The sequence below is a fragment of the Hemiscyllium ocellatum genome, chromosome 8 (genome assembly GCF_020745735.1).
Source record: "Hemiscyllium ocellatum isolate sHemOce1 chromosome 8, sHemOce1.pat.X.cur, whole genome shotgun sequence".
NCBI classification, from domain to species: domain Eukaryota; kingdom Metazoa; phylum Chordata; class Chondrichthyes; order Orectolobiformes; family Hemiscylliidae; genus Hemiscyllium; species Hemiscyllium ocellatum.
Window position 1 is genome coordinate 85969056 of NC_083408.1, and position 26077 is coordinate 85995132.

The following is a 26077-nucleotide window of genomic DNA, read 5'->3' on the forward strand; positions in this document are numbered from 1 at the left end:
AGGGACAGTCATTCTAGGATTGAAGTGGTTATATCTGAATACATGCAGTATATGCAATAAGGTAAATGAGCTGGTGATGTAGATCAAAATTAGTAGGTATAATGTGGTGGGCATCATGGAGACATGGCTGCAAGGACATCAGGACTGGGAGCTAAATATCCAAGGATATACATCCTATCGAAAAGATAGGCAGGTGGGCAGAGGGGATGGGATTGCCTTATTAGTAAGAATTGAAATTAAGTCAATAATAAGAAACGATGTTTGGTCAGATGATGTAGAATCTGTGTGGGTTGAGTTGAGAAACCACAAAAGCAAAAAAAAACCATAGTGGGAATAATGTACAGGTCCCCAAACAGTAGTCAGGATTTTGGGGCAGAAGACGCACTAAGAGATAGAAAAGGTGTGTAAGAAAGGCAAGGTTACAGTGGTCATGGGGGATTTCAATATGTAGGTGGACTGGGAAAAATCAGTTTGGTAGTGGATCGCAAGAAAAGGAATTTGTGGAATGTCTACAAAATGGTTTTTTGGAGCAGCTTGTGGTGAAGCCCACGAGGGAACTGGATTTAGTGTTATGTAATGAGGCAGACTTGGTAAGGTAGCTTAAGGTTAAGGAAACCTTAGGAGGTAGTGACCATAATATGATAGGATTTGTGCTGCAATTGGAGAGGGAAAAGGTGGAATCGGATGTAACACTATTACAGTTGAATAAAGGCAACTACAGAAGCATGAGGGAGGAGCTGACCAGATTGCCTGGGAGAGAAGCCAAGCAGGAAAGACAGTGGAACAGCAATGGCGGGAGTTAAGAGTCATATAGCCATAGAGTCCTACAGTGTGGAGACAGACCCTTCAGCCCAAACTGGTTGATGTTGACCAAAGAAATCCATCCACACTTACCTCATTTCCCTGTATTTGGCCCAGAACCTTTTGAACCTATCCTATCCAAGTATTTGTCCAAATGCCTTTTAAACATTATTAATGTACTCACCTCAACCACTACTGTTGGCAGGTCATTCCATATACTTAAAGGGTTGCCCCTCAGATTTCCTTTTATTTTTGCCCCTCTAACCTTAATCTGATGCTCTAGTTCATAATTCCCCAACTCTGAGAAAAAGACTGAGTGCATTCACCCTATCCATGCCTCTCATAATCTTATACATTTCTGTAACATCTTCCCTCAGTTTCCTATGCTCTGAAGAAAAAAGCCCTAGCTTGTCCAACCTCTCCCTGTAAGTTAGAACATTGAGCTCTGGGAACATCCTTGTATATTTCTTTTGCACTCTTCCCAGTTAATAACATCCTTCCTCTATCAAGGTGACTGAAACTGAAAACAATACTCCAAGTGCAGCTTCACCATCATCCTGTACAACTGCAACATAACTTCCCAACTTCAATACTCAATGCCCTAACTGATGCAGTCTGGTGTGCCAAAGCCTTCTTCACTGCCCTGTCTACCTGTGACTCCACTTTCAGAGGATTGTGCACCTGAACTCCAAGATCCTTAAATTACAGTACATTCCTTAAGGCCCTACCATTCACCATGAGACTCTTACCTTAATGTGACTTTTCAAAATGCAACACCTCAATTATCTACATTAAAGTCCATTTGTCATTTTTCGGCCCATTTCCCCAGCTGAACAAGGTTCTGCTGCAATTTCTGATAACCTTACTCACTGTTCATGATACTGCCTATTTTAGGGTCACCTGCAAACTTACTAATCATGCCTTGTGCATTCTCTTCCTAAACATCGATACAGGTAACAAACAGTATTAGGCCCAGCACTGACTACTGAGGCACTCCACTAGTCTCAGGCCTCCAGTCCAACAAGTATTGTTCCACTAATATCCTCTGCTCCCTACAATCAAACCATTTGTATACCCAATTCACCAGCTTCTCCTGGATTCCATGTGATCTAACGTTCCAGAACAGCCTACCATGTGGAACATTATCAAAGGCCTTAGTGAAATCCACATGGAATATGTCGATCACCCTGCCCTCATCAAAGACCTCTAACAAGGTTGTGAGGCATGATCTCATATGCACAAAGCCATGCTGACTGCTCCTAATCAAACCCTGTCTTTCCAAATGCACGTATACCTTAAATCTCAGAATTGTCTCAAGTTTCTGAGAGTAATTTGGTAGACAGCAAAAAGTCATCCCTAGAAAAAAAGCAGCTACTAAAGGTAGGATGAGACAACCATGGCTGACAAGGCAACTCAGGGATAGCTTAAAAGCAAAAGAGAAAGCATAGAATGCAGCGAAGGGCAGTGGGAAACCCACAAAGACCAACAGAAGACAATGAAAAAAAGTAGTAAGGAGGGAGAAGATTAAATAGGATGGTAAGCTGGCCAGTAATATAAAATATGATTGCAAGATTTTCTTTAGATATATAAAGGCAAAAGAGACACAAAAGTGGAGATGGATTGCTGGAAAATGATGCTGGCATAGTAGTAGTGGGGAACAAAGAAATGGCTGAGGACTGAATAAGTACTTTGCATCAGTCTTCATAGTAGAAGACACAAATAATGTCCCAAAAGTTCAAGAGAGAGTCAGGGGGCTGAGGTGAGCATGATAGCCATCACCAAGGAAGGGGTGCAAAAAAAAAACTAAGGGGTAAAGGTGGATGAATCACCTGGACAAGATGGGCTACACCCTAGAGTTCTGAAGGAGATAGCTGAAGAGATATTGGAGGCATTAGTGATGATCTTTCAGGAATCACTGGAGTCAGGGAGAGTCCCAGAGGACTGGAAAAATCACTAATTAATGCCCCTGTTTAAGGAGGGAGTAAGGCAAAAATATACAGGCCAATTAAGCCTGACTTCTGTCATTCATAAGATTTGAGTCCATTGTGAAGGATGAGATTTCTGAATACTCGGAAGTGCGTAGTGAAATAGGGTGAAGTCAGTATGGTTTCCTCAAGGGGAGGTCATGCCTGACTAAACTGCTAGAATTCGGTGAGGAGATAACAAGCAGGTTAGATCAAGGAAACCCAATGGATGTTATTTACCCGGACTTCCAGAAGATCTTTGACAAGGTGCTGCACAGGAGGCTGCTGAGTAAGATAAGGGCCCATCATGTTAAAAGCCAGGTACTAACATAAATAGAAGATTGGCTGTTTAGTAGAAAGCAGATATTGGGGACAAAAGAGTCCTCCTCAGGATGGCAGGTGCTGATTAATGGTGTTCCACAAGAGTCAGTGTTGGAACCACAATTTTTCACTTTATACAATCATGTTCTAGATTAAGGAACTGAAGGCATTCTGGCTAAGTTTTCAGATGATACAAAGATTGGTGGAGGGGCAGGTTGTATTGTGGAGGTGGGGCGGCTGCAAAAGGATTTAGACAGATTAGGAGAGTGGGCAAAGGAGTGGCAGATGGACTACAATGTGGGAAAGTGTGAGGTCATGCATTTTGATAGGAAGAATAGAGGCATGGAGTATTTTCTAAATGGGGAGACAATTCAGAAATCTGAAGTGCAAAGAGATTTGGGAATTCTAGTCCAGGATTCTCTTAAGGTAACCTTTCAGTAGTTAGGAAGACAAATATTATGTTGGCACTTATGTTGAGAGAATTAGAATATAAAATCAGGGAAGGACTTCTGAGGCTTTGTAAAACTGTGGCTCAGAGTGCTGAGAGATTTTGGGCCTCATACCTCTGGAAGGATGTACTGGACCTAACACTGGTCCAAAGGAGATTCATGAGAATGATCCCAGGAATGAAAGGCTTAACATATAAGGAACGTTTGAGGACTTTGTGTCTATACTCAATGGAGTTAGAAGGATGAGGGGAGTATCTAATTGAAACTTACAAAATACTGAATAGCCTGGAGAGATTAGATGTTGGGAAGATGTTTCCATTGGTTGAAGAGACTAGGATGCGAGGGCACAGCCTTAGACAAAAATAAGGAGAAATGTCTTCAGCCAGAGTGTGGTGAATCTACGAAATTCATTACCACAGAAGGCTGCGCAGGCCAGGACACTGAGTATAATTAAGACAGAGATAGATAAGTTCTTGAATGTCAAGGAGATCAAGGGTTATGGGGAGAAAGAATGAATGGTGATGAGAAACTTAATCAGCCATGATTGAATAGCAGAGAAGACTTGCTGGGATGAATGACCTTATTTCTGCTCCTATATTTTATGGTCTTATGGATAAGGCAGCAGTTCATTGTCACATTCTCCAAATTGAATTAGGAATGGGCAACAAATACAGTTCTTGACATCAATGTTAACATTCCATGAATATTTTATTTTAAAATAACATTAGGAGAAAATGAATTTATTGATCTTGATGCACCTGACATTCTTGTGCTACTCTGTCTCTTCTGGTCTTTACTGCCTGCAGACAACAGTGACCATGTGCCATCTATCCCACTGACTATTCCATTGCTTCAAGTGGCTCAAATATCATCAAGACAAAGCAGCCAGCTTGATTGACACTCCATCTAAACATTCACATTCACCACCAATGAATCACAGTGGCAGCACGATGCACTATTTTCATTATGCATCACAGCAACTGACAATGGTTTCTCCTATAGCATCTTCTAAACCAGTGACCACTATCACCAAGAAAGCCAAGGGATACAGAAGCATGGGAATGCTACCAATTGCAGCAGATTCATGAGAACTCCACCATCTGCAAAGTTTCCTCCAAGTCACACACCATCCTGACTTAGATGTATGTCACTTTTCATTCAGTGTTATTATGGTAGAACTCCCTCTCCAACAACATGCATCAAATGAACTGCAACGGTCCAAGAGGCAGATTCCCCAACATCTTTGCCAGAGCAATTAGGGCAACAAATTCTGGTCTTCCCAGTGGTTTCCACTTCCTGTGAAAAAAAGTTTTCAAAAACCCAATTGTCCAGGTTTAGTTACATTCTGCTTCTGTGTTTAAGAAACTGTGAATGGCACTGAACACTATGCTATAAAGAAGTGAACATCTTCACTTTTGACCTGATGCAAAGTAGGTCATTGATGCTTCCCAAACCTTTTCAGATTGCGGCACACTTTCAAGATTTCAATGCTTGATTGGAGATCACGGGATATTCATTTTTCACCTGTGGACAAAATTGACCCAATGGAATCTGTCCAAATTTGAACTTCAGGGTGCAATCACTCCTTAGAACCAGGAATCCAACCTCTTCCTTTAAAGTAAAGCTCATAGCTGATTCTTCTGAAGATGCTTCAAATGGTTTTCAAATCAAAACAAACTACTCTGATGCAGATGACATGAAATAATGGTTGGGGTTATCTTGAAGGAAGCTCAAATGTTGCTCCACAAGTAAGAGTAACCTTTCACCTAGGTTCAAGCTAGAAGCTTGCTTTAATATTTGAATTTCTGGTCACGTGAACCAAAATTGCAAACCCACATGAAAACATCAAATATTATCACATTTGATTGGTTGATGATAATATTGTATTGACATAGTAAGCAGTTTCATGATTGTTACCATTTCTACACTTACAGCTCGGCACTAGATCATCCAGAAACCAGTGCTGTTATGTAAATGAGTACATCTGGCAAGCATAATAAATAGTACCTACTAATGAGGATAGCCAGAATATACTGTAATACAGTATAAAGAAAAAATAAATCAAAATCCAATCTTTCAAAATTGGTAATTTACATTTCCAAATAAAAATAATTGAACAATTGCAAAACCCAAGATATTTCTGCAGCACACTAGTGCCATGATACACCATCTGGGAAGCAGAACCCTATGTAACACCTTCAGCTATCTTGTAAGGCTGAGATAATTGGCCTTCAACACCAACCACTATCTTTATTAATGCTTGGCATGATTCCAATGAGTGGAGAGTCTCCCCCGATTTCCATTGACTTCAGTTTGTGAGGGTTTCATGCTGCCATGCTCCATCAACTGTGCTCTTTGAAATAACTCCACAGAGGTAGGTATCCTGTCACCAAACCATCCTTTACTTACACTGGCACAACTACGTTAGAGTCAGTACTCAATGTCAGAATCCCTGACATTCCTTTTGTTTCCTGTCAGCCAGGGCACCCTGACTGAATGGAATTAACAGCCCCAATGAGAGAACTCATTCTCTGAGCCCAGCTAGCTGATAGTGTTACAATCACTACAGTCTTGATGTCAAGAACAGACATACTCACTTCAGCTTACATTTACTGAGGACTGAGGCCACAATCCTTTAGCTGCAATGCTCAGGACCAATTGGTTTTCAGAATTTGGAATATTTTGAATTTTGGAATAAGTCACTGGGTACGACAGGCCCTGAGACAAAATTGAGGCCAGCCAGTGTTGGGCCACGCCCACCCACATCACATCTGAGATACACACATCAAGTGGGTGTGGAGTTGGGTTAACTGTTTGCACACCAAACAACCTTGTTAATGAGATTAAAAAATTCATGAAGAAACCTTCAGATTTTGGACCTTTTCAGATTGAGATTTCAGATAAAGGGTTGTCTATCACTGAGAAGGATCCTGATAAGTGCCACTTGATAGCACTATCAATAAATCCTTCATCACTCTGTCAATCTTTGAGTGTAGACTAATGGGGCATTAATTGGCTACATTATTTTTCTCTTACTTTGAGTACTGGGCCTAATATTGCTGCTGTACTGAGACAGCTTGGCTAGGGTTGTTGCTGGTAATGAAAATCAATTACTGCAGACAGGATGTCATCAGGGACCATAGTCTTTGACTATTCTGTACTTTCAGCTATTTATTGAGTGAATCACAAAGATGATTGTGAAGTAGCTGAAAATTCCTTAGCCTTGCACAAGGAAGTTTTGCAAAGTGCTGAGGCTGAGATGATTGGCTAAATGGTTTTAGAGACCAGTGTGTGCTTGTGGCCCTGAGCCTTTGCCGGATGCAATGAGCTCAGCTACATTTCTTTATATATATGGGGCAAATCGATTTGCTGAAGTCTGGCTTCTGTGATGGTGGGGACCTCAGAAGAAGCAGAGATGGATCATGAATGCAACATGCCTTTTGAGATGTAAAATCCCCAAATTATACTTGCTTTTCAACCTTTTCATCTATTTTTCATTTGACTTTTTTGCAGGATATAATGATTTTTCCAGTATGTGAAATCGCACAGCAATGTTAATAACAATTTTAAACCCAGTACAGACAAATCAATGGGGTCCAAATTTAACATGGTCAAATTTGTTGATGTCTTAAAAGGTATTTATTAATAATGGAATAAAGTGACCAATTTTATCATTATCCTTCACTTATACTTTTCTTTAAAGCTATCTTTAAGTAAATTTATTTCTGTTTAGAAGATAGTGGCTACATAAGGGAGTGTTTCCGTTTTAAAACCTGGCTCCATAAATTTCAGCTGATTCAGGACGTTGGACCAGTCTGGGACTTATGTGGAATTTCCAGAGTCAAAATACATCTGTCAGATATTTAACTAGTAGCTGGAGATAACTTTTACCAGCTCTCAACTGTCATTTGCTTCAAAGTCATAAGCATGTCTCCTATAGCATGTACAGATCTCAGGTTGGTTTGAGGTTACAGCCCTCAATTTTCTACAGTCACCCCAGAATGTTCTTCACCATCACAATGCTTTTATAGGAGACCAGCTGTTTCCAATTCTGGTAAATATTTTTTAGTTTAAAAAAGATTTTTAAAAACATTACATAATCTGTTTAGCATTTTTTTCTCTTCAAGGAATTAAATTCTTTGATTTTTTTTCCCGCTGAGATACAACACAAGGAAGTGCTGGGTAAAAGTTTGAGACCAGCCAGAATGCTTATTTTGTCCTCTCTCGTTCTATCTGCAGTCCTCTAATCTTTTTGAGTAAAAATAAATACAATGTTTCACCTATTTCTTAATATTATGTCTCATGATACCATAACCATTTTAGTAGATTAGCACTTTATCATTGTTCACTTTACCCAAGGCAGGATGACAAAGTTATGTTAAATCCTTTTCAGTAATAACCTTCATTCAATATTTTATAAACCTCGTATATATTGAAGTACAGAAAAAATAGCGTCAGTTTTAATTCATATCAATTTGATTATAATTCAGTTCAAATATTATTAAAAGTGGATACATTAATATATTTCTAATAACTAATTCGATTGTGTTTTTAAGACCAGACCTGGCAATTTAATTAAACCTGAACAACTTCAAATGTAAAACATGCATGGCTGAACTTGAAATGATCATACATTTTAGTGAAGAACATACCACACCTGCTTAACAAACCTTTCTTCAGCAACCAAAATTAATTAAATAAACAATACTATTGTTGTAAAATGTTCATGCATTCATTTCAGAGAGGGGGCTGCGGGAGAGTTGCAGTAAAGAATGAAAAGACTCTGATTTCTAAGTTCTTCATACATACCTTGATGTGTTTTACACCACAGCTAATAATTTTGTTTGGTTGGTGTAAGTCCCAAGAAACATCAAATATCTATAAGGAAAACAAAATCTAAAGTTAAAAATAAGATTAACTGTATTAAAATAAAACTCAATGCCCAGTTTATAGCATTAACTTTCATTTGCTGATTTTATGCTAAATTTTGCAGTTTTTGTAAAAACTATTTTATCAATCTCAACAACCTTCCCACTACAGTACTTCATTGCCTATAAAATCAAGTAGCTTGGTTTAGATTTCTGGGTCTAAAAGATTAATGTAGATTATGATTTACAAACATCCCACTTGGTTCACTTCCCTTTTCCCTCAACATTTTGACTTGCATTCCCTAACACACAACTTATTTCTTGTCTTCAAGGACTTCTTTATCTATATGAAATTTTTGCATTGAATTTTCACTCTTATTATTAATAGCACCCTTTCATGAAGGACTTCACTCAAGATTGCTTTTGTAAATCCAGTACAGCCTGCAATAGTTCACTTGGACGATCACACATTCTCAACAAAGATTAGTGCAGTTTCTTGGGCAGTTTTTTTTTCTTATAAAGCAGCATATATGATTGAAGAACTGCAAATAACCACTCCTGCGATGATCCTCTTACTGCTGATGTCAACTGTTCATTTTGTACACTTACCATTGCAGTGCTCTAATAATTTCTGACTGTGTGATTAATCATCTGCCAAAATGCTTATTTGTAGTTCCCTGCACTGTTCTGATGCTCATTCAGCATCCTGTAATCTTCCCATCAGATCCGCTTCCCGTTGCAGATGTGAAGTTCATTTCTTTTTTTTTAATTTCATTGCACAGATTGTTCAGTTGTTAATATAGCCATACTATTTAATTTATCCTTCTTAACTGAAGTAATCAGTTCTCCCTTATATTAAAATGCAATTACATTAAAAAGTTCCCAATCTATTTTAGCCACCTTCTACTTTTGGTAGAAATCATGATAATTTTGTAGTTTTATCTTCCTCTTTCCTCTAGGATCTATTTGTTTTATTCCCCAATTTCAGAATACACACTGACCTTTTCTATCAATTTCATCCAATACTTTAACATGTTCTCATCTCCAATATTTTTTTTATTCTTAATACATTACACTTCTACTACAACATCACGGGTTCATGGGTTGTACAGTAAAAATTCTGTTTACAGCAATACCAAGTGAACATTCAAAGAAAGCTGTACAGAACTAGTTAATTGGTCAAGAAGATAGCATAAATACAAAAACAAACAAAAAACAAACTTTCCCAGTTACATTATTTCATGCACAAGAATATTTGCAAGATGGGCACCAACATTGAAATAAATATTATTCAAGGTTTACATAAAGATTTTGTGTAAAAATTAAAGATATATATCATTATGTACAAACACTAAACAGGGGCTCTTCTGTGCAAAGACAATTAAAAAAGGTCATTTCAATTGTTCTTAAAATGTTACTATGATGGTTTTCCCCAATGAATTTGTGAAGTTTGGAACTAAGCTCATTAAAAACCAGGCTAATAACTATTTATTCTTGGGAAAGCTGTCACAAATGTATCCCAGACGCATACGATTACAAAATCAAAATGCTGTGACAACCTTGAAGGCTACAATTCTATGATTTGCCTTAAATCTGGAAGCCTCAATTTTCTACATGCCTGCGCTAGCAGAGTCCCAATTGTTTCCTGGTATATACATTGTTTGAAGAGGATACACAACACTTAGAAGTAACTATAGAGGTCTGGTGCTGTAAATCTCAAGGGCTTGATGATGTAATACCTTGAGCTGATGAAATAAGAAAAGAACATAGTACATTGCTCAATCCTTAATTCTGAAAATTCTTACTTTGGTGTAAGAATGGATGTTGTAACAACTTTGTCACGACAGATTGTTTTACCCAACATCAATTGTGGCTAAACTCATCATATTCATAGTTTATGATAAAATCATGAAAAAGATATGAGTTAATCAAGGACCACAAGCATGAATTTGTTAATGGCAAATTGAGATGTTATTTTAAGAAGTAACTAAATAGATCAAAAACACAACTGATTAATGCACATTTATTGTTCAGATTTTGAAGTATCAGTCAGAATCATAAATGCACAGAAGGAGGCCTATCAGTCCATCAGGTCTTTGACAGGTCTCTGTACAGCAAGCTAATCAGTCCCACTCTCCCCATTCCATCCTGTCACCCTGCAAATTCATTTCTCCAAGTGCCTAATCAATGTCATTTCAAAATCATTGTCCTGGCTTCCACCATCCACATAGACAGCAAGCTTCAGGTCAAAACCACTAGCTGCATAAATTCTTACTAATAATTCCCCCCCACCCCCCACCCCATTTTGCCCAAAGTCCTATATCTGGTTCCAGGTTCTATGGTTAATCAGAATATGTTTTCTTCGTGCATTTCAACTAAACTTGTTACATCTTATGAGGCAGAGAATGGTCAGAAAACAAAGTCAGGGCAAATGAATATTGCTTGCAATAGAGAAGGTTGAAAACAGAGTGTGCTAGGAATGTAGAATGTGCTGCCAGGAGTGGTGATGGGAGCAGACATGATAAATTTAAGGGACTTTCAGATAAGCATATGAATATTGAAGGAATGAAGGAATATGGACCAAGGGGAGGCAGAAGGATTAGTTTGAGAGAGACAGCAAGAGCGTGAGAAGACCATAACTTTGCAATTACTTTCGATAAGTTAGTTAGCTAGGTTGACTACCAGGCTTTAAAGCAGACAAACATTTTTTCACAACATTACACAATGAAACACAAAGAACAGAATAAAGAATCACTACAGAACTCAGTCTATCCAAATTAGACTTAATTACACTGTTCCGAATATACACCACAGTCCCAATAAGCAAACCCCTTAAGCACAGTAAAAATGAAACAAAGGCTTACAGGTTGAAGTTAGAAGGGCAGAAGGAGAGAGTGTCTAGCAGCCTGTTTCCACACAGCCCACTGCTGCACTGCCTCATGCTTAACTTCAGTTTTTAGAGCTGACCGCTCCCTTTCATTATAAAGGTCACTTCTAAAACAACTCTTTGGCCTGAATGTTTACATACAAACAAAAGGCCTCTCAAAATCCTTTAGCCACCAAATTAGCCACCCCTGAACCCGGAGCTGGTTTACAGTCCCTCTGAAAAAACCAAGGACATAATATCCTTAAGAACATTAGCAAATTTGTGACAACATGGAGAAAGAAATGAATGCTAGAGAAAATTAATGTTGATGTTTTTAAAACAGTGTACTTTATAGAAGAGAAAGTTCTGGAGGTCTTAGAAAATATAAAGGTGGTTAAATCTCTGTGATCTGATCTAATGTATCCCAGAATGCTATGGAAAGCAAGGGAGGAAATTGCAGGGCTCCTTGCAGAAGTATTTGTATCATCTATAACTACAGGTTAGGTGCCTGATGACTGGAGGTTGGTAAATGTTGTGCCTTTGTTTAAGAGTTGTAAGGAGAAATTGGGGATCAATAGACCTGAAAGTCTGACTTTGGTTGTGGGTAAGTTATAGAGTCATTGAGATGTACAGCACGGAAGCAGACTCTTTGGTCCAACTCGTCCATGTCGACCAGATATCCCAACCCAATCTAGTCCCACTTGCCAGTACCTGGCCCAAATCCCTCCTAACCCTTCCTATTCATACACCATCCAGATGTATTTTAAAGTTGCAATTGTACTAGCCCCCACTACTTTCTCTGGCAGCTCATTCCATACATGTACCAACCTGTGTGTGAAAAAAAAGGTCTCTCTTATATCATTCCCTTCTCACCCTAAACTACCTCGACCCCAGGAAAAAGACTGTTTATTTATCCTATCCATGCACCTCATGATTTTATAAACCTCTATAAGGTCACCCCTCAGCCTCCAACACTCCAGGGAGAACAGCTCTAGCCTATTCAACCTCTCCCTAAAGCCCAAATCCTTCAACCCTGGCAACATCCTTGTAAATCTTTTCTGAACCCTTTCAACTTTCACAACATCTTTCTGATAGGAAGGAGACCTGAATTGCACGCAATATTTCAACAGTGGCCTAACCGAAGTGATTCTTAAAGATAGGATTTATAAACATTTAGATGGGCAAAAATTGATTAGGGACAGTAAGCATGGTTTTGTGTGAGGCAAATCATGTCTCAAACTTGATTGTGTTTTTTGAGGAAGTTACAAAAAGAGTGATGAGGGCAGAGCAGTAGATATTATTTACTCAAACTTTAGTAAAGCCTTTGACAAGATTTGCATGGTAGAGTAATTAGTAAATGAGAGAAAGTGAGGACTGCAAATGCTGGAGATCAGAGTCAAAAGGTGTGACACTGGAAAAGCACAGCAGGTCAGGCAGCATCCAAGGAAAGGCTTTTGCCCAAAACATAGACTCTCCTGCTCCTCTGATGCTGCCTATCCTGCTGTGCTTTTCCAGTGCCACAGTTTGAAACTAATGAATAAAGTTTGGTCACATGGGATTCAGGGTGAACTTGCCAATTGGATAGATAATTGGTTTAACTGCAGGAGACAGAGATTGGTGGTAGAAGGCTGCTTTGCAGACTAGAGGCCTGTCACCAGCGGTGTTCTGCAGGGATTGGTTCTGGGTTCTCTTTTGATTTTCATTTATATAAATGATTGGGATGAGAATATCAAAGGTATGGTTTGTAAATCTACGAATGACACCAAAATTGGTGGCATAGCTGATGGTGAAGGTGGTCTTCTAAGATTACATTGATCAAGTGAGTCAATGGCTAAAAATGGCAGATGGAGTTCAATTTGGATAAAAGCGATGTATTGCATTTCAGCATAACAACCACAGGCAGGACTTATACAATTAATAGGAGGGCCTTGATTAGTGTTGTAGAACAGAGAGACCTAGGAGTTCAGATATATAATTCTTCGACATTTACATCATATAGAGACAGGGTGGTTACAAAAGGAGTTTAGCACGCTTGCCTTCATTGCTCAGTCCTTTAAGTATAGGAGATGAGAAGTGTTGAGGTTGTGCAGGACATTGGTGAAGCCTCTTCTGAAGTACTGTGTCCAGTTATGATCATCCTGTTATGGAAGAATATTATTGAGTTGGAGAGGTTTCAAAAGAGATTTACCAGGACGTTGCAGAGAATGGAGGACTTGGAGTTATAACAGTCAGTAAGGACCATCACTGACATCTTGTCATAGAGGAAATGGAGAATGTGAATTGATTTTTCTGGACAGCTGGTCTTTGATATGGTCTTCCATTGCACTTCTTGATTGACTGAGTCAAAAACCTTGGTCAGATCAATGGCCTCATTCCTGAGGAAGGGCTTATGCCCGAAACATCGATTCTCCTGGTCCTCGGATGCTGCCTGACCTGCTGTGCTTTTCCAGCTCGATACTGATCTCTAGCATCTGCAGTCTTCACTTTCTCCTCAGATCAATGAAGACCATGTAGAATGTGTTGTGCTGTTCCTGGCATTGATGTTGTCAAGCAGAGAAATCATGCCAACAGTTCCACAGATTGTTGGAAGTCACACTGGCTGTCCAGAAGGATTTCTTCAGCAACTGGGAGAAAAAGGTGTCCAGGGAGGTTTGGGGTAATGATCTTCCCGACGATCGGCAGGAGGAAGTTTCCTGTCATTTTCACAGAAAATCTTTGTCTAATTTCTTGAAGCTAGTGAAGATGGTAGCAACCCTAAGATAGAAGAAATCCCTGCCATTCTCCAAGATTTGCAGGAACAGTTGATGGAGATGATGGGAGAGCGCTGCTCCTCCAAGTTTGAAAGTCTCTGCTAGAATCCAATCTAATTCTGTAGCTCTTCCATTCATCATGTGTTTAACGACAGCTTTGATTTCTTCCATAATAGGTGGAAGTCCAAATTTATATTTGAAGGGGAGTTGAAGGATTTCCTGAAAATAAGCGGTCAAGGTCACAGATTTGGAAGGTGCTATCAAAGGAGTCTTGACAGGTTGCTTCTGTGCTTCTTGCAAATTGGGCAGGTGAAAGACCAAGAGGATCATAGTCTACTCTCTCATTAGGTATCTGCTGGAGAGTTTAACCCAAGGATCACCATGCCTGAGGAGAGGGGCAGACGAAAGGGCAACCTCAGCTGATGAGAGATGGTGTCAGTGTTGGAGAGAAAGGATGTCAATAGGGTACTGTTTTGACACGTGATTCTGACAATTTCTTTGGAAGCAAGTCGGGTGAAGAAGGAGTGGTTAAAGAAAGGTTTTAAAATGATAAGACATTACCTGGTTATTACATTTCTAAGCAAATGGTATGCTGCATTTCCCATGTTTCAAAAAAAAACACGTTTTTCATGGCTGTAAAGCACTTTATATGTATTGATGTTGACCAAGGCAAAAAATTAATAATTGCACAACTTTCCTATTATTTTGATTGATTGAAGATGGTAAGATTATTTCTAATTGCTGGATCAATTTACATAATATCATTAAGATGAGGAGGAGTGTGGTTTGGAGAAATGTACTTACGCAAAATGTTGTTGAAAAATAGAATGTTTTACTAGAGAATAGGTGAGGCAGAGAGTATTATATATTCAATGGGAAAATGGAATAAATATTTGAAACAGAAGATAGAAGATCTGAGGACAAGAGGAACAGAACAATGGGTTTAGTTTTACATGTCTCTGGCAAACAAACAAACAAACAAAATCAGCCTATGTATCATGTCCTTCTGAATAATAATGTTCAACGGCTCAATTACTGAAAATAAAAACATTTACTTTATATTTTCATTGCTTGTTGTTCTATAAATTGAGAAGCTTCTTGCAACAGCTTTGAAAATGTGTGGAATTAGATACCCATGCAATTATTTAGATGGTTTGGTGAAGTAATGAGTCCCTTACTTAAATTCTAACAACTCCATTTCAGGAACCTAAGATAGGTAATTTTCAAATTATCCTACAAAAACATCAAGAATGGCCTCAAAAAAAAAACAACTCCAGCAAATGAGGTGAAACTTAAATTATTTGCCTTATCCAGTTATCTGTGGTGGTAGTTTGTAGGCCGCTATCAGTAGCCCCTGAATTAGTTCATTGTCTAATGTTAGCTAAGAATTCATATCCTACTGTATCCTCAAGGAACTGGATCTGACTTTATCTATCCAAGAAATAGGGGTGCAGTACAAAGCATGCTTATAAATCCAGCTGACATAGTACTATAGCACACCTTCAGGAATCCAACATGATTCATCATGGGAAAGATCTTCATGCTATTGTTGCAAGCAGACTTCATATCTTTCTCCTGTAAGCAATTGTGAATACAGGAGTGAAATAAACCTGTGATCACTAATACCATTATCAATCTCTAAAGCCTTGGGATCATAGAAATTACTGACTTGTCAGTGCTTTCTATGTTAACATAATTTTAGTCAAAACATGAAATCTTAGACACCAGCTATTAAGCATGTTCAACCATGAAAGATAACCTTCACTAGAATAGCAAAATATCTTTTACGGTGTCAGCCTCGACTGCATGCACTCACCTCAATCAGAATGCCATGGATCAAAGCAATTGGTCTGGGTTACCTCTTCAATGCAGTCCTGAGGTATTTATACAGCAAACATACAGTCTTCAAGATGAGATGTTAAGTTAATACCCTGTCAGCTATTAAACAAATATATACACCCCATGGCACTATTCTAAGAGACAAATTGACTTATCCTATTGCTATCATTAAAACAACATCTCTAAAAACTAAATATCTGGACATCCATCCCTTTGTTGCTTTTGAAGCATCTCTGCACACATCTCTGTGGCATTTAAATACATTATATCAGTCACTACACTTGAAAAGTATTTATTTTGTTATGAAATACACCTGTTTGCCCTGAAAGACACTATCTACCTGTAAATAAATTCTTTCTTTTTGATGTTTCTATGAGAGACAATTCAATTCACTGATGTTACAAAATGTGTAGTTTTTGCTATCTGAAGTTTGGTTTTAATGTAGAATAAAAATAGAACATATCTGCTCAGGACCAATTTGGAGAGCCTTATTATGAATTCCAGCCTTTTAAAAAAGCAAGTACAAATCACTTCATGAAGGAGAAAAACTATAAAACTATAAAACCTCACCTGCCATTTGTTTGTAGCACAAAGGCAGCCAATCACCCTTTAGTATATAGCCTTCTCCTTTTGATCAAATACATATAGTGGTTTAAAATACCATCTTACAAATCATTGAATGATATCACACAGAAAGAGGTGTTCCGGTACATTGGATCTATCCACTGAGTAGGCACAATTAGCCCCAGTTCCTTGCTCTTTTCCAGAACTTAGTATATAGAGTCATAGAGATGTATAGCACAGAAACAGACACTTCAGTCCAACTTGTCCATGCCAACCAGATATCCTAAACTAATCTAGTCCCATTTACCAGCATTTGCCCATATCCTTCTAAACCTCTCTTATTCACGTGCCCAACCAGATGCCTTTTAAATGTTGTTATTGTACCAGCCTCCACCACATCCTCTGGCAGTGTATTCCACACACGCACCACCTTCTGTCTGAAAATTTTGCCCCTTAGGTCTCTTAAATCTTGCCCCTCTCACCTAAACCTATGCACTCTGGTTCTGGACTCCTCCATCCCAAGGAAAAGACTTGGTTATTCAACCTATCCATGCACCTTGTGATCTTATAAACCTTTATAAGGTCAGCCCTCAGCCTCTGACATTCCAGAGAAAATAACTGCAGCCTATTCAGCCTTTTCCTTTAACCCAAACCTTCTAACCCTGCCAACATCCTTCTAAATCTTTTCTGAACCCTTTCAAGTTTCACAACATCCTGCCTATAACAGGGACACCAGAATTGCACACACTATTCCAAAAGTGGCCTAACCAGTGTCCAGTACAGCCACAACATGACTTCCCAATTCTTATACTTAATGTACTGACCAATAAAGGAAAGCATACCAACCACCACCTCCACTGTCCTAACCAACTGTGACTCCACTTTCAAGGAACTATGACCTTGCACTTCAAGGTCTCTTTGTTCAGCGACACTCCCCAGGATCTTACCATTAAAGTGTATAAGTCCTGCCCTGATTTGCCTTTCCAAAATTCAGCACCTCACATTTATCTAAATTAAACTCTATCTGCTACTCTTCAGCCCGTTGGCCCATCTGATCAAGATTCCATTGTAATCTGAGGTAATTTTCTTTGCTGTCCAATTTTGGTGTCATCTGCAAACTTATTAACTATACCACCTATGTTCACATCCAAATCATTTATATAAATGACAAACAGCAGCTGATTCAGTACCAATCCTTGTGGCACACCACTGGTCACAGGTCTCCTGTCTGAAAGACATTCTCCAGCACCACTTTCTATCTTCTACCTTCGAGCCAGTTCTGTATCTAAATGGCTAGTTCTCTCTGTATTCCACGTGATCTAACCTTGTTAACCAGTCTATTGTGAGGAATCTTGTTGAATGCCTCATTGAAGTTCTTACAAATCACATCCACCAGTCTGCCTTCATCAATCCTCTTCATTACTTTGTCAAGTTAGTGAAACATGATTTCCCATGCATAAAGCTATGTTGACTACCCCTAATCAGCCCTTGCTTCTTCAGATACATGTAAATCCTGTCCCTCAGGACTCCTCCAGCAACTTGCCCACCACGGATGTCAGGTTTCCTTGTCTAATAGTGGTACCACATTAGCCAACCTCTAGTCTTCTGGCACCTCACCTGTGAATATCGATGAAACAAATATCTCAACAAAGGGCCAAGCAATCACTTCCCTAGCTTCCCACAGAGTTATAGGGTGCACCTGATCAGGTCCCAGGGATTTATTCACCTCCATGTATTTTAAGATATCCAGCACCACCTCCTCTCTGATATGGACATTTTTCAAGACGTCACGATTTATTTCCCCACATTCTCTATCTTCCATATCCTGTTCCACTGTAAACCCTGATGTAAAATATTTGTTTAGTATCTTCCCCATTTCCTGCAGTTCCACATATAGATGGCCTTGTTGATCTTTATGGGGCCGTATTTTCTCCCTAGTTACCCTTTCATCTTTAATGTATTTGTAGAATCCTTTTGATTTCTCCTTAACCCTATTTACCAAAGCTATCTGATGTCCCCTTTTAGCCCTCCTGATTTCTTTCTTAAGTATAGTCCGACTGCCTTTATATTCTTCTAGGGAATCACGCGATCTCTGCTGTCTATATGTGACATAAGCTTCCTTCTTGTTCTTGACCAAAGTGTCAATTTCTCTAGTCACCCAGCAATCTCTACACCTATCAGCTTGCCCTTCACTTTAAGAGGAGCATAAGGCCTCTGGACTCTCGTCATCTCATTTTTGAAGGCTTCCTATTTTCTAGCCGTCCCTTTACCAAAGAATTTCTGTAAGTTCTTGCTTAATACCAACAAAATTGACCTTCCTCCAATTTATAACTTCAACTTTTAGATCAAGTCTATCCTTTTCCATTCACAACTTTAAATCTAATAAACTTATGATCACTGGCCCCAAAATGTTCCTACACTGACACCTCAGTCACCAGCCCTGCCTTATTTCCCAAGAGTATGTCAAGTTTTGCACCTTCTCTAGTAGGCATATCCACATACTGAATCACAAAATTTTCTTGAACATAATTAATAAGTTCCTCTCCAGGTAAGCCCTTAACACAATTGCAGTCCTAGTCTGTATTTTTGTTTTTCCTTCAAACATTTACCAATTCTTTTTTGGAAATTATTACTGAATTTGTTTCCACCACCCTTTCCGCCTATGGATTTTAGATCAAAAGAATTTAAGATACCTCTTACTGTTATGCCAATATCCTAAAATTATGTTCTGTGGTTCCAAACCTTCTGTCACTGGGAACGTTTCCTCCTCATTAATTCTAACATCCTTCGTAATTTATGCTTCATTCTCATCTCTAAGAACAACCACACATTCTGTCTCACCTGATAATTCAAGTCTCTCTTACCAGATATGATTCCAGCAAACCTTTCTGTTCCACCTGAAAAGGCCCTGTCACACTTCCTGGTGTGATGTCGAGAATTAGATAGTGCAGATGAAGCTAACCACTCTTTGATTTAGAACTAGCATAACTTGCTTGTGTATTTTGCGCTTTATGTTTCTTTTAAAATAAACAGTGTCTTCTCAACATTTTCTGCCAAAGAACTGTATGCTGATAAAAGTAACACTCTGTTCCTGGGCATTAGCTAAACTTGTATGATTTAGTTTAGTGTCCTCTCCACGCACTAGCGACTAAAATCTATCATTTCATAATTACCTAATTCAAATTGTTGAATAATTTACATTTTTAAGCACAAACCTTTAGAATTGTCAGACATAGACTATTAATTCTAATCACCCGTTTAAGTGGCATCCATTAACTATTGCTCCAGAAATCTGAAGGACCTTAAACTAATGCTACTTTGCAACCTCTTAAAAGATGTATAAATATAGATTAGAATCACTCATTCTTTCTCCTTTAGAAGGAAGAACTTTTTTTTGTTATATTCAAGCCCCCACTATTTATGCAGTCATTTACCCAATTAATAATAAATTTAGAACAAAGAAAGTTTACAGCCCAGGAACAGGCCCTTTGGCCCTCCAAGCCCAATCTGATCCAAATCAACTGTCTAAACCTGTCGCCCAACTCCTAAGCATCTGTATCCCTCTGCTCCCCACCTACTCATGTGTCTGTCCAGATGCATCTTAAATGAATCTACCGTGCCTGCCTCTACCACCTCTGCTGACAATGTGTTCCATTCAACCACCACCCTCTGTGTAAAGTACTTGCCATGTATATCCCCCTTAAACTTGACACCTCTCACCTTGAAAGTATGACCTCTCATCATTGAATCCTTCACCCTGGGAAAAAGCTCATCTCTATCCACCTTGTCTATACCCTTCATGATTTTTTAACCCTCAATTAGGTCCCCCCTCAATCTCCTTTTTTCTAATGAAAACAAACCTAACCTACTCAACCTTTCTTCATAGCTAGCACCTTTCATACCAGGTAACATCCTCGTAAACCTTCTCTGCACCCTCTCCAAAGCGTCCACATCCTTTTGGTCATGTCGCAACCAGAATAGTACACAGTATTCTAACTGCGGCTGAACCAATGTCTTGTACAATTTTAACATGACCTGCCTGCTCTTATACTCAATACCCCATCTGATGAAGGCAAGCATACCATATGCCTTCTTGACCACTCAATCCACCTCTGCAGCAACCTTCAGGGTACAATGGACCTGCTCTCTCTGCTCATCACCTTTTCCCAAGGCTCTTCCGTTCATTGTACAATTCATTCTAGAATTAGACTTGCCTAAATGCATTACCTCACATTTGTCTAGATTGAACTCTATCTGCCACTTTTCTGCCCAACTCTCCAGTATATCTATATTGTCCTGCATTCTTTGATAGTCCCTTATGCTTTCTGCTACTCCACCAATCTTCATGTCATCTGCAAACTTGCTGATCATACCAACAGTGCCCTCTTCCAGATCATTTATGTACATCACAAACAACAGTGGCCCCAATACTGACCCCTGTGGAACACCACTGGTCACCTTTCTCCATTTCGAGAAACTCCCTTCAATTACTACTGTCTCCTGTTGCTCAACCAGTTCTTTATCCACCTACCTACAACACCATGCACATTACGTGACTTCACTTTCTCTATTAGTTTACCATGGGGAACCTTATCAAACGCCTTACTGAATTCCATGTATATGACATCAACAGCCCTTCCTTCATCTATCAACTTGGTGACTTCCTCAAAAATCTCTATTAAATTGGTAAGGCATGATCTTTCCCATCCAAAACCATGTAGCCTATCACTGATAAGCCCATTCTTTTCTAAATATAAATAGATCTTATCCCTCAGTACTTTCTCCAGCAACTTTCCCACCACTGACATCAGGCTCACTGGACTGTAGTTATCCGGAATATCCCTACTACCCTTGTACAGGGGGCCAACATGAGCAACTTTCCAGTCCTCCAGCACCTCACCTGTGTTTAAGGATGCCACAAAGATATCTGTCAGGGCCCCAGCTATTTCCTCTCCTGCCTCCCTCAGCAACCTGGGATAGATCCCATCCAGTCATGGGGATTTGTCCACCTTATTTACCTCTAGCCTACCCAACACATCTTCCCTACTTATGTCAACGTGATCCAGACTAATCAAACTTCTATCTCTAATCTCAAGATTCATCATGTTCCTCTCCTCAGTGAACACTGATGCAAAGTAATCATTCAGAATCTCACCCATTCTCTCAGGTTCAACACACAGCCTTCCTTCATTATTCTTTAGAGGACCAATCCTTTCTCTAGTTTCCCACTTGCTTCTTATATAAGAATAAAATGCTTTGGGATTCTCCTTAATTCTGCTCACTAAAGCTACTTCATGACCCCTTTTAATTCACTTTATTCCTCGTTTAAGACTGGTCTTCTGATAATCCTCCAGGGCTCATTATGTTCTTAGCTATCTGGACCTTTTCCACTTGGCTAGTCGTACGATTTCTCCTGTCATCCATGTTCACGAATCTTGCCTTTCCTGTCCTTTGCCTTCAACAGGACATGCCTATCCTGTACTTTCTTCAACCTATCTTTGAAAGCCTCCCATATATCAAATGTGGACTTCCCTTCAAATACCTGTGTCCAATCCACACTTCCCAGCTTCTGCCTAATTTTGATATATTTAGCCTTGGCCCAGTTTATTACTCTTCCCTTAGGACCACTCCCATCTTTGTCTACGAGTATTCTAAAACTTACAGAATTCTGGTCACTGTTTCCAAAGAAACCCCCCACCGCAACTTCTACCACCTGGCCTGGCTCATTCCCCAATACCAGGTCCAATATGGCCTCCTCCCTCGTTGGACTATTGACATACTCTCTAGAAAACTCAGAAGCTTCTTAGAAATTCTACCCCATCCAGACCTCTGATGCTAAGTTTATCCCAGTCAATGTTGGCAAAATTAAACTCTCCCATCACCACTACCCTATTGCCTCTACATCTTTCCATAATCTGTTTATCTACTTATTCTTCTACCTCCCACTCACTGTTGGGAGCACTGTTTAGTGCATGATTTTCTGCCAACATTTCTAATGTATTATTTACATAGTTTAACAAATGTCCATTACACTGCGAACTCTTTGGCATGGCATTTGTTGTGGAAAAGTGTAAAAAGCCAGTTACCCTATCTATGTGCCCTGCTGCAGTAGCAAGAACTCTTCCCTTCTTCCAATCCCAAACACAAATAGTGTTTTTGGAATCCAGACCAATAGACACCAAGCGCTGTGAAGAGGGAAAAAGAAATAAAAATTAGTGAAAACTTCTTTTTCTACTGGTTTACAAAACTTAACAAATCCTCCCTCCCACCCAATCCCTTCTTATTTATATCTTACAGAAGATCTGTAGTTACCATAACCCACAGTAATTAACCAGATTTTCCATCCATTAGGGAATATTTCTCAACTGAAAAAAAATCCACATAGTTAGGTTAAGTTAAAAAGGTTTCAATTATATTTGGTATTAACATGAAACCTTGCAACTTAATATTTAAAATCTAAATACTTTTTAAGTATTGTAAAATAGCACTGGATAGCTACGTGATTAATTCTTTACATGATTAATTATGGAAGTTTTTTTCCATAAAAAAAATCACATATTTCATATTTTTTTAGTTCTGATTCAAAGCACAGCTCAAATTATTTAAATTAATTTCCATTTGCACCTACTTAAGATGTGGATCAGTAAATACAGTACTCTAAACATTTACAGTGACAAGATTGGACAAATAACTAAACCAATTGTATTTTGCGCCAGGAGGAAATGGACACTTTGTACAATTGCTAAACAGAATAAGTCATCAGGAGTCTGCACACTGTGGTTCTGTCTTGAGAAAAGGGCATGTGGTGGTAAACCTAAGGATTTACCAAACTCTTTACTGGATAGTCCTCCAAATGACAATGTTTTAATTTATACAGGACAGTACTGGGTGCAGATAGTCAAAGAACCTAATCCATTATGGCCAAATTGTAGACAGAGAATATCACTAAATAGTCCCAACATCCATAATCTAATCATATCAAATGAGATATTGCTGACAAAATTAATCACTGACGTTAAATGTTAAAATACAAATTAATACAGCAATCAGTTCTAAGTAGTTGTACGTCATCACAATCAATTTCAAAGAACAAAGTTCCAGTGTCCTTTAATTGGTGTCTCAACCTAGTTGAGGTGCAACCATATCTAAAATCAGAGATGGCGATGGTAGGCTACAACTTATATGCTTGCATTTGTGGATCCACAGTTGGCTTAGCTGCACAAGGGGCAACAAGTGAACACACATGACTGACTATGATTGAAATACTGGTCCCCATTGTGATGATTAGACCCGAATCACGAGATATACATTAAACAAAAGATTAAGCATCCCTCTGAATATCAGAACTGTCCTGGAAATTGAAATAGGAAAAAGGTCGTTCAGCTTTTTCTACGTCTAGTGTAATTGTGGAACTTGGAAACCACAGGTATACAGGAGAGAAAAAAAACTTCCAGTTAGACGTCATGCGTAGTTAAATTGCAATCATACAAGAATTTTGAACTGTTTTCCTGTTTCAAGAAAGTTAACAGATATGATGAACAAAACTTCAAGTATAGTCTACTAATAATTTAGTTATCAGAAAATCTAGGATGGCAGAAATGGAAAAAACTTGGATAGCTCCAAAGGGGGCTATAGACGTAACTTAGCAAAGAAAGGTAAGTCGGTAATCACACTGCCTTGGCAGTGATTTGTTTTTCAAAAATGACATGAAGAATGCATAGATGAACAGAATTTGTTGCATACACATTTGGATCAAACTTTAAAAAATTACAGAATAAAAATTAAGCAAGGTTATCTAACAAATTAATGAGAGTAAGCAACACAATGAGATATTTAACGATGAACAGTCAATTTATAAAATACAAGTTATTAGAGTGTGTTAAATCTTCATACATTTCCTCCACCAGTTAACATCAAAGAATTTCTCAAAGTCTATTTTATTATATGTGACATGCCAAGCTGAACAGTTTAACTAGCGTGTAATTTACTTACCTGACCATCATGATCAAAAGCCAAGCAGGCTACTCCATGCGTGTGCACATCTTTCAGGATGGATATCGTCTGCAGGTTGTAGGTATCCCACACACATATATGTGGCTCCTTTCCCACCTGACCTGTTGCAACTAAAGTTCGTTCTGGGTGCAGCGCTAAACTGTGGACGGTTACAGAAAGTTTATTTTTGATAACAATGTAATTCAAAACATCAGATAAGCCCTTTGCTATAAGCAATACACCTTAAGTATTGCTAGAAAATGTTCATTCACACTGGATTCCCAGAAGAGATCATGGCTGATTTGCAGCTATTTTTATCTCTCTGTTCATCGCTAAATGATGGCAAACACGTCAACTTAAAGTAAAACCTGTGGTCCTATCAATGCCACAGCATCTTTGGATAAACTGTAAGTAGTTTGATTTAATGGCTCACAATCATGCATGTGCCAAGTCAGGAGACAGATAACTTTCCCTTTAGTTATTTTCATTATTTTGTATGGAAGCTTCTGTTGTCTCTATCTAGCAGTAGTGTCCAAAACAAGAAGTCAATGCCTGGAATGGCCTCAGCATGATGATCTGTATGTACGGAACCTCCAAATGGCTGTGCAAATTAGTGGAGCATTGGGTAGTAAATACGCCTCACTTCTCTTTAAGAGTGCACTTGGCTATATTCAGGATGAAGCAGTCCATGTGATCAGCACCTTAACCACCATCTCAAACATTCACTTCCTTCACTGCCAGGGCACAATGGCAGCACTGTGTACCATCCACATGATACATAAGAACACCTTACCAAGTCACTTTCAACTCTAACTGCAAAACTTAAAGCCTCTGTCATCTGATGGACAAAGGCAATGGGTGCCTAGGACTGCCACTGCCTCCATAACCTACTCCAAATTATACCCCATTCTCATTTGGAACTATACTATTGTTCCCTCAGTGTTGAGTGAAAATTCTGGAAATCTTTTTCTAACAGCCCTATGAGTGCAGCTACATTATGGGCTATTGTGTTTTAGGGCACCAGCTCACTATCATCTCATGGGTAATTAGAGATGGACAGTAAATAATGGATTTGGCAGCAATGGTCACCACCCATAAATAAATTAAGATAACAATCAGTTTGCCAAGCAGAACTACAAAGATTTAAATAGAATTTTATCACATCTGTTTTCTTCCAGAACATAATTTCAAGTACCGCTGGAGTTTTCACCAGTTGGATTATGTATTTTGTTTCTTTGTTGGGACCAAAACCTGAAATGAAGTTTCAACTGCTTAGACACTAAAATATCAGGAGTGTTTTCAACTTGAAAATTGAGGACTGCATGAAGCAGCAAGGTGGAGAATTTGAGACCAAGTCTTTAGAGTTAAGGGGATTCTTCCTAACAACAACCCTCTAATAGGTTGAACTTCTGAATATCTAAAACTGTAAGTGCGAGAACAACAGATAGAGAAGCATATGGAGCCTGCAAAGAGAAAACTTACATCTTTCCCTCTCTCTCTCCTGTCAAAATGGGTCTGGGTAGTTACTCTTCGGAGGATCAGTGTGAACTTGTTGGGCCAAATGGCCTGTTTCCACACTGTAGAGAATCTGTGATTGTATGATGCTTTGTGGGTAAAAGACAGAAAGCCAAGAAAGCTTAGAAGGAAGAATTCTGACAAGGAA

General features: G+C 38.9%; 1 protein-coding gene across 4 annotated transcripts in view; it reads right to left on the reverse strand.

Annotated features, from left to right (window-relative positions):
- The window catches only part of LOC132818362 (echinoderm microtubule-associated protein-like 5), a 230332-nt gene that overhangs the window by 176418 nt on the left and 27837 nt on the right, over positions 1–26077 (reverse strand). For all 4 annotated transcript variants that reach the window (XM_060829315.1, XM_060829312.1, XM_060829313.1 and 1 more), the window contains exons 2-4: positions 24415–24574; positions 22509–22607; positions 8345–8413 (exon numbers count right to left, since the gene is read on the reverse strand). In XM_060829315.1, coding sequence (XP_060685298.1) covers positions 8345–8413; positions 22509–22607; positions 24415–24574 — 328 coding nt within the window. The remainder of the gene's footprint in view (positions 1–8344; positions 8414–22508; positions 22608–24414; positions 24575–26077) is intronic.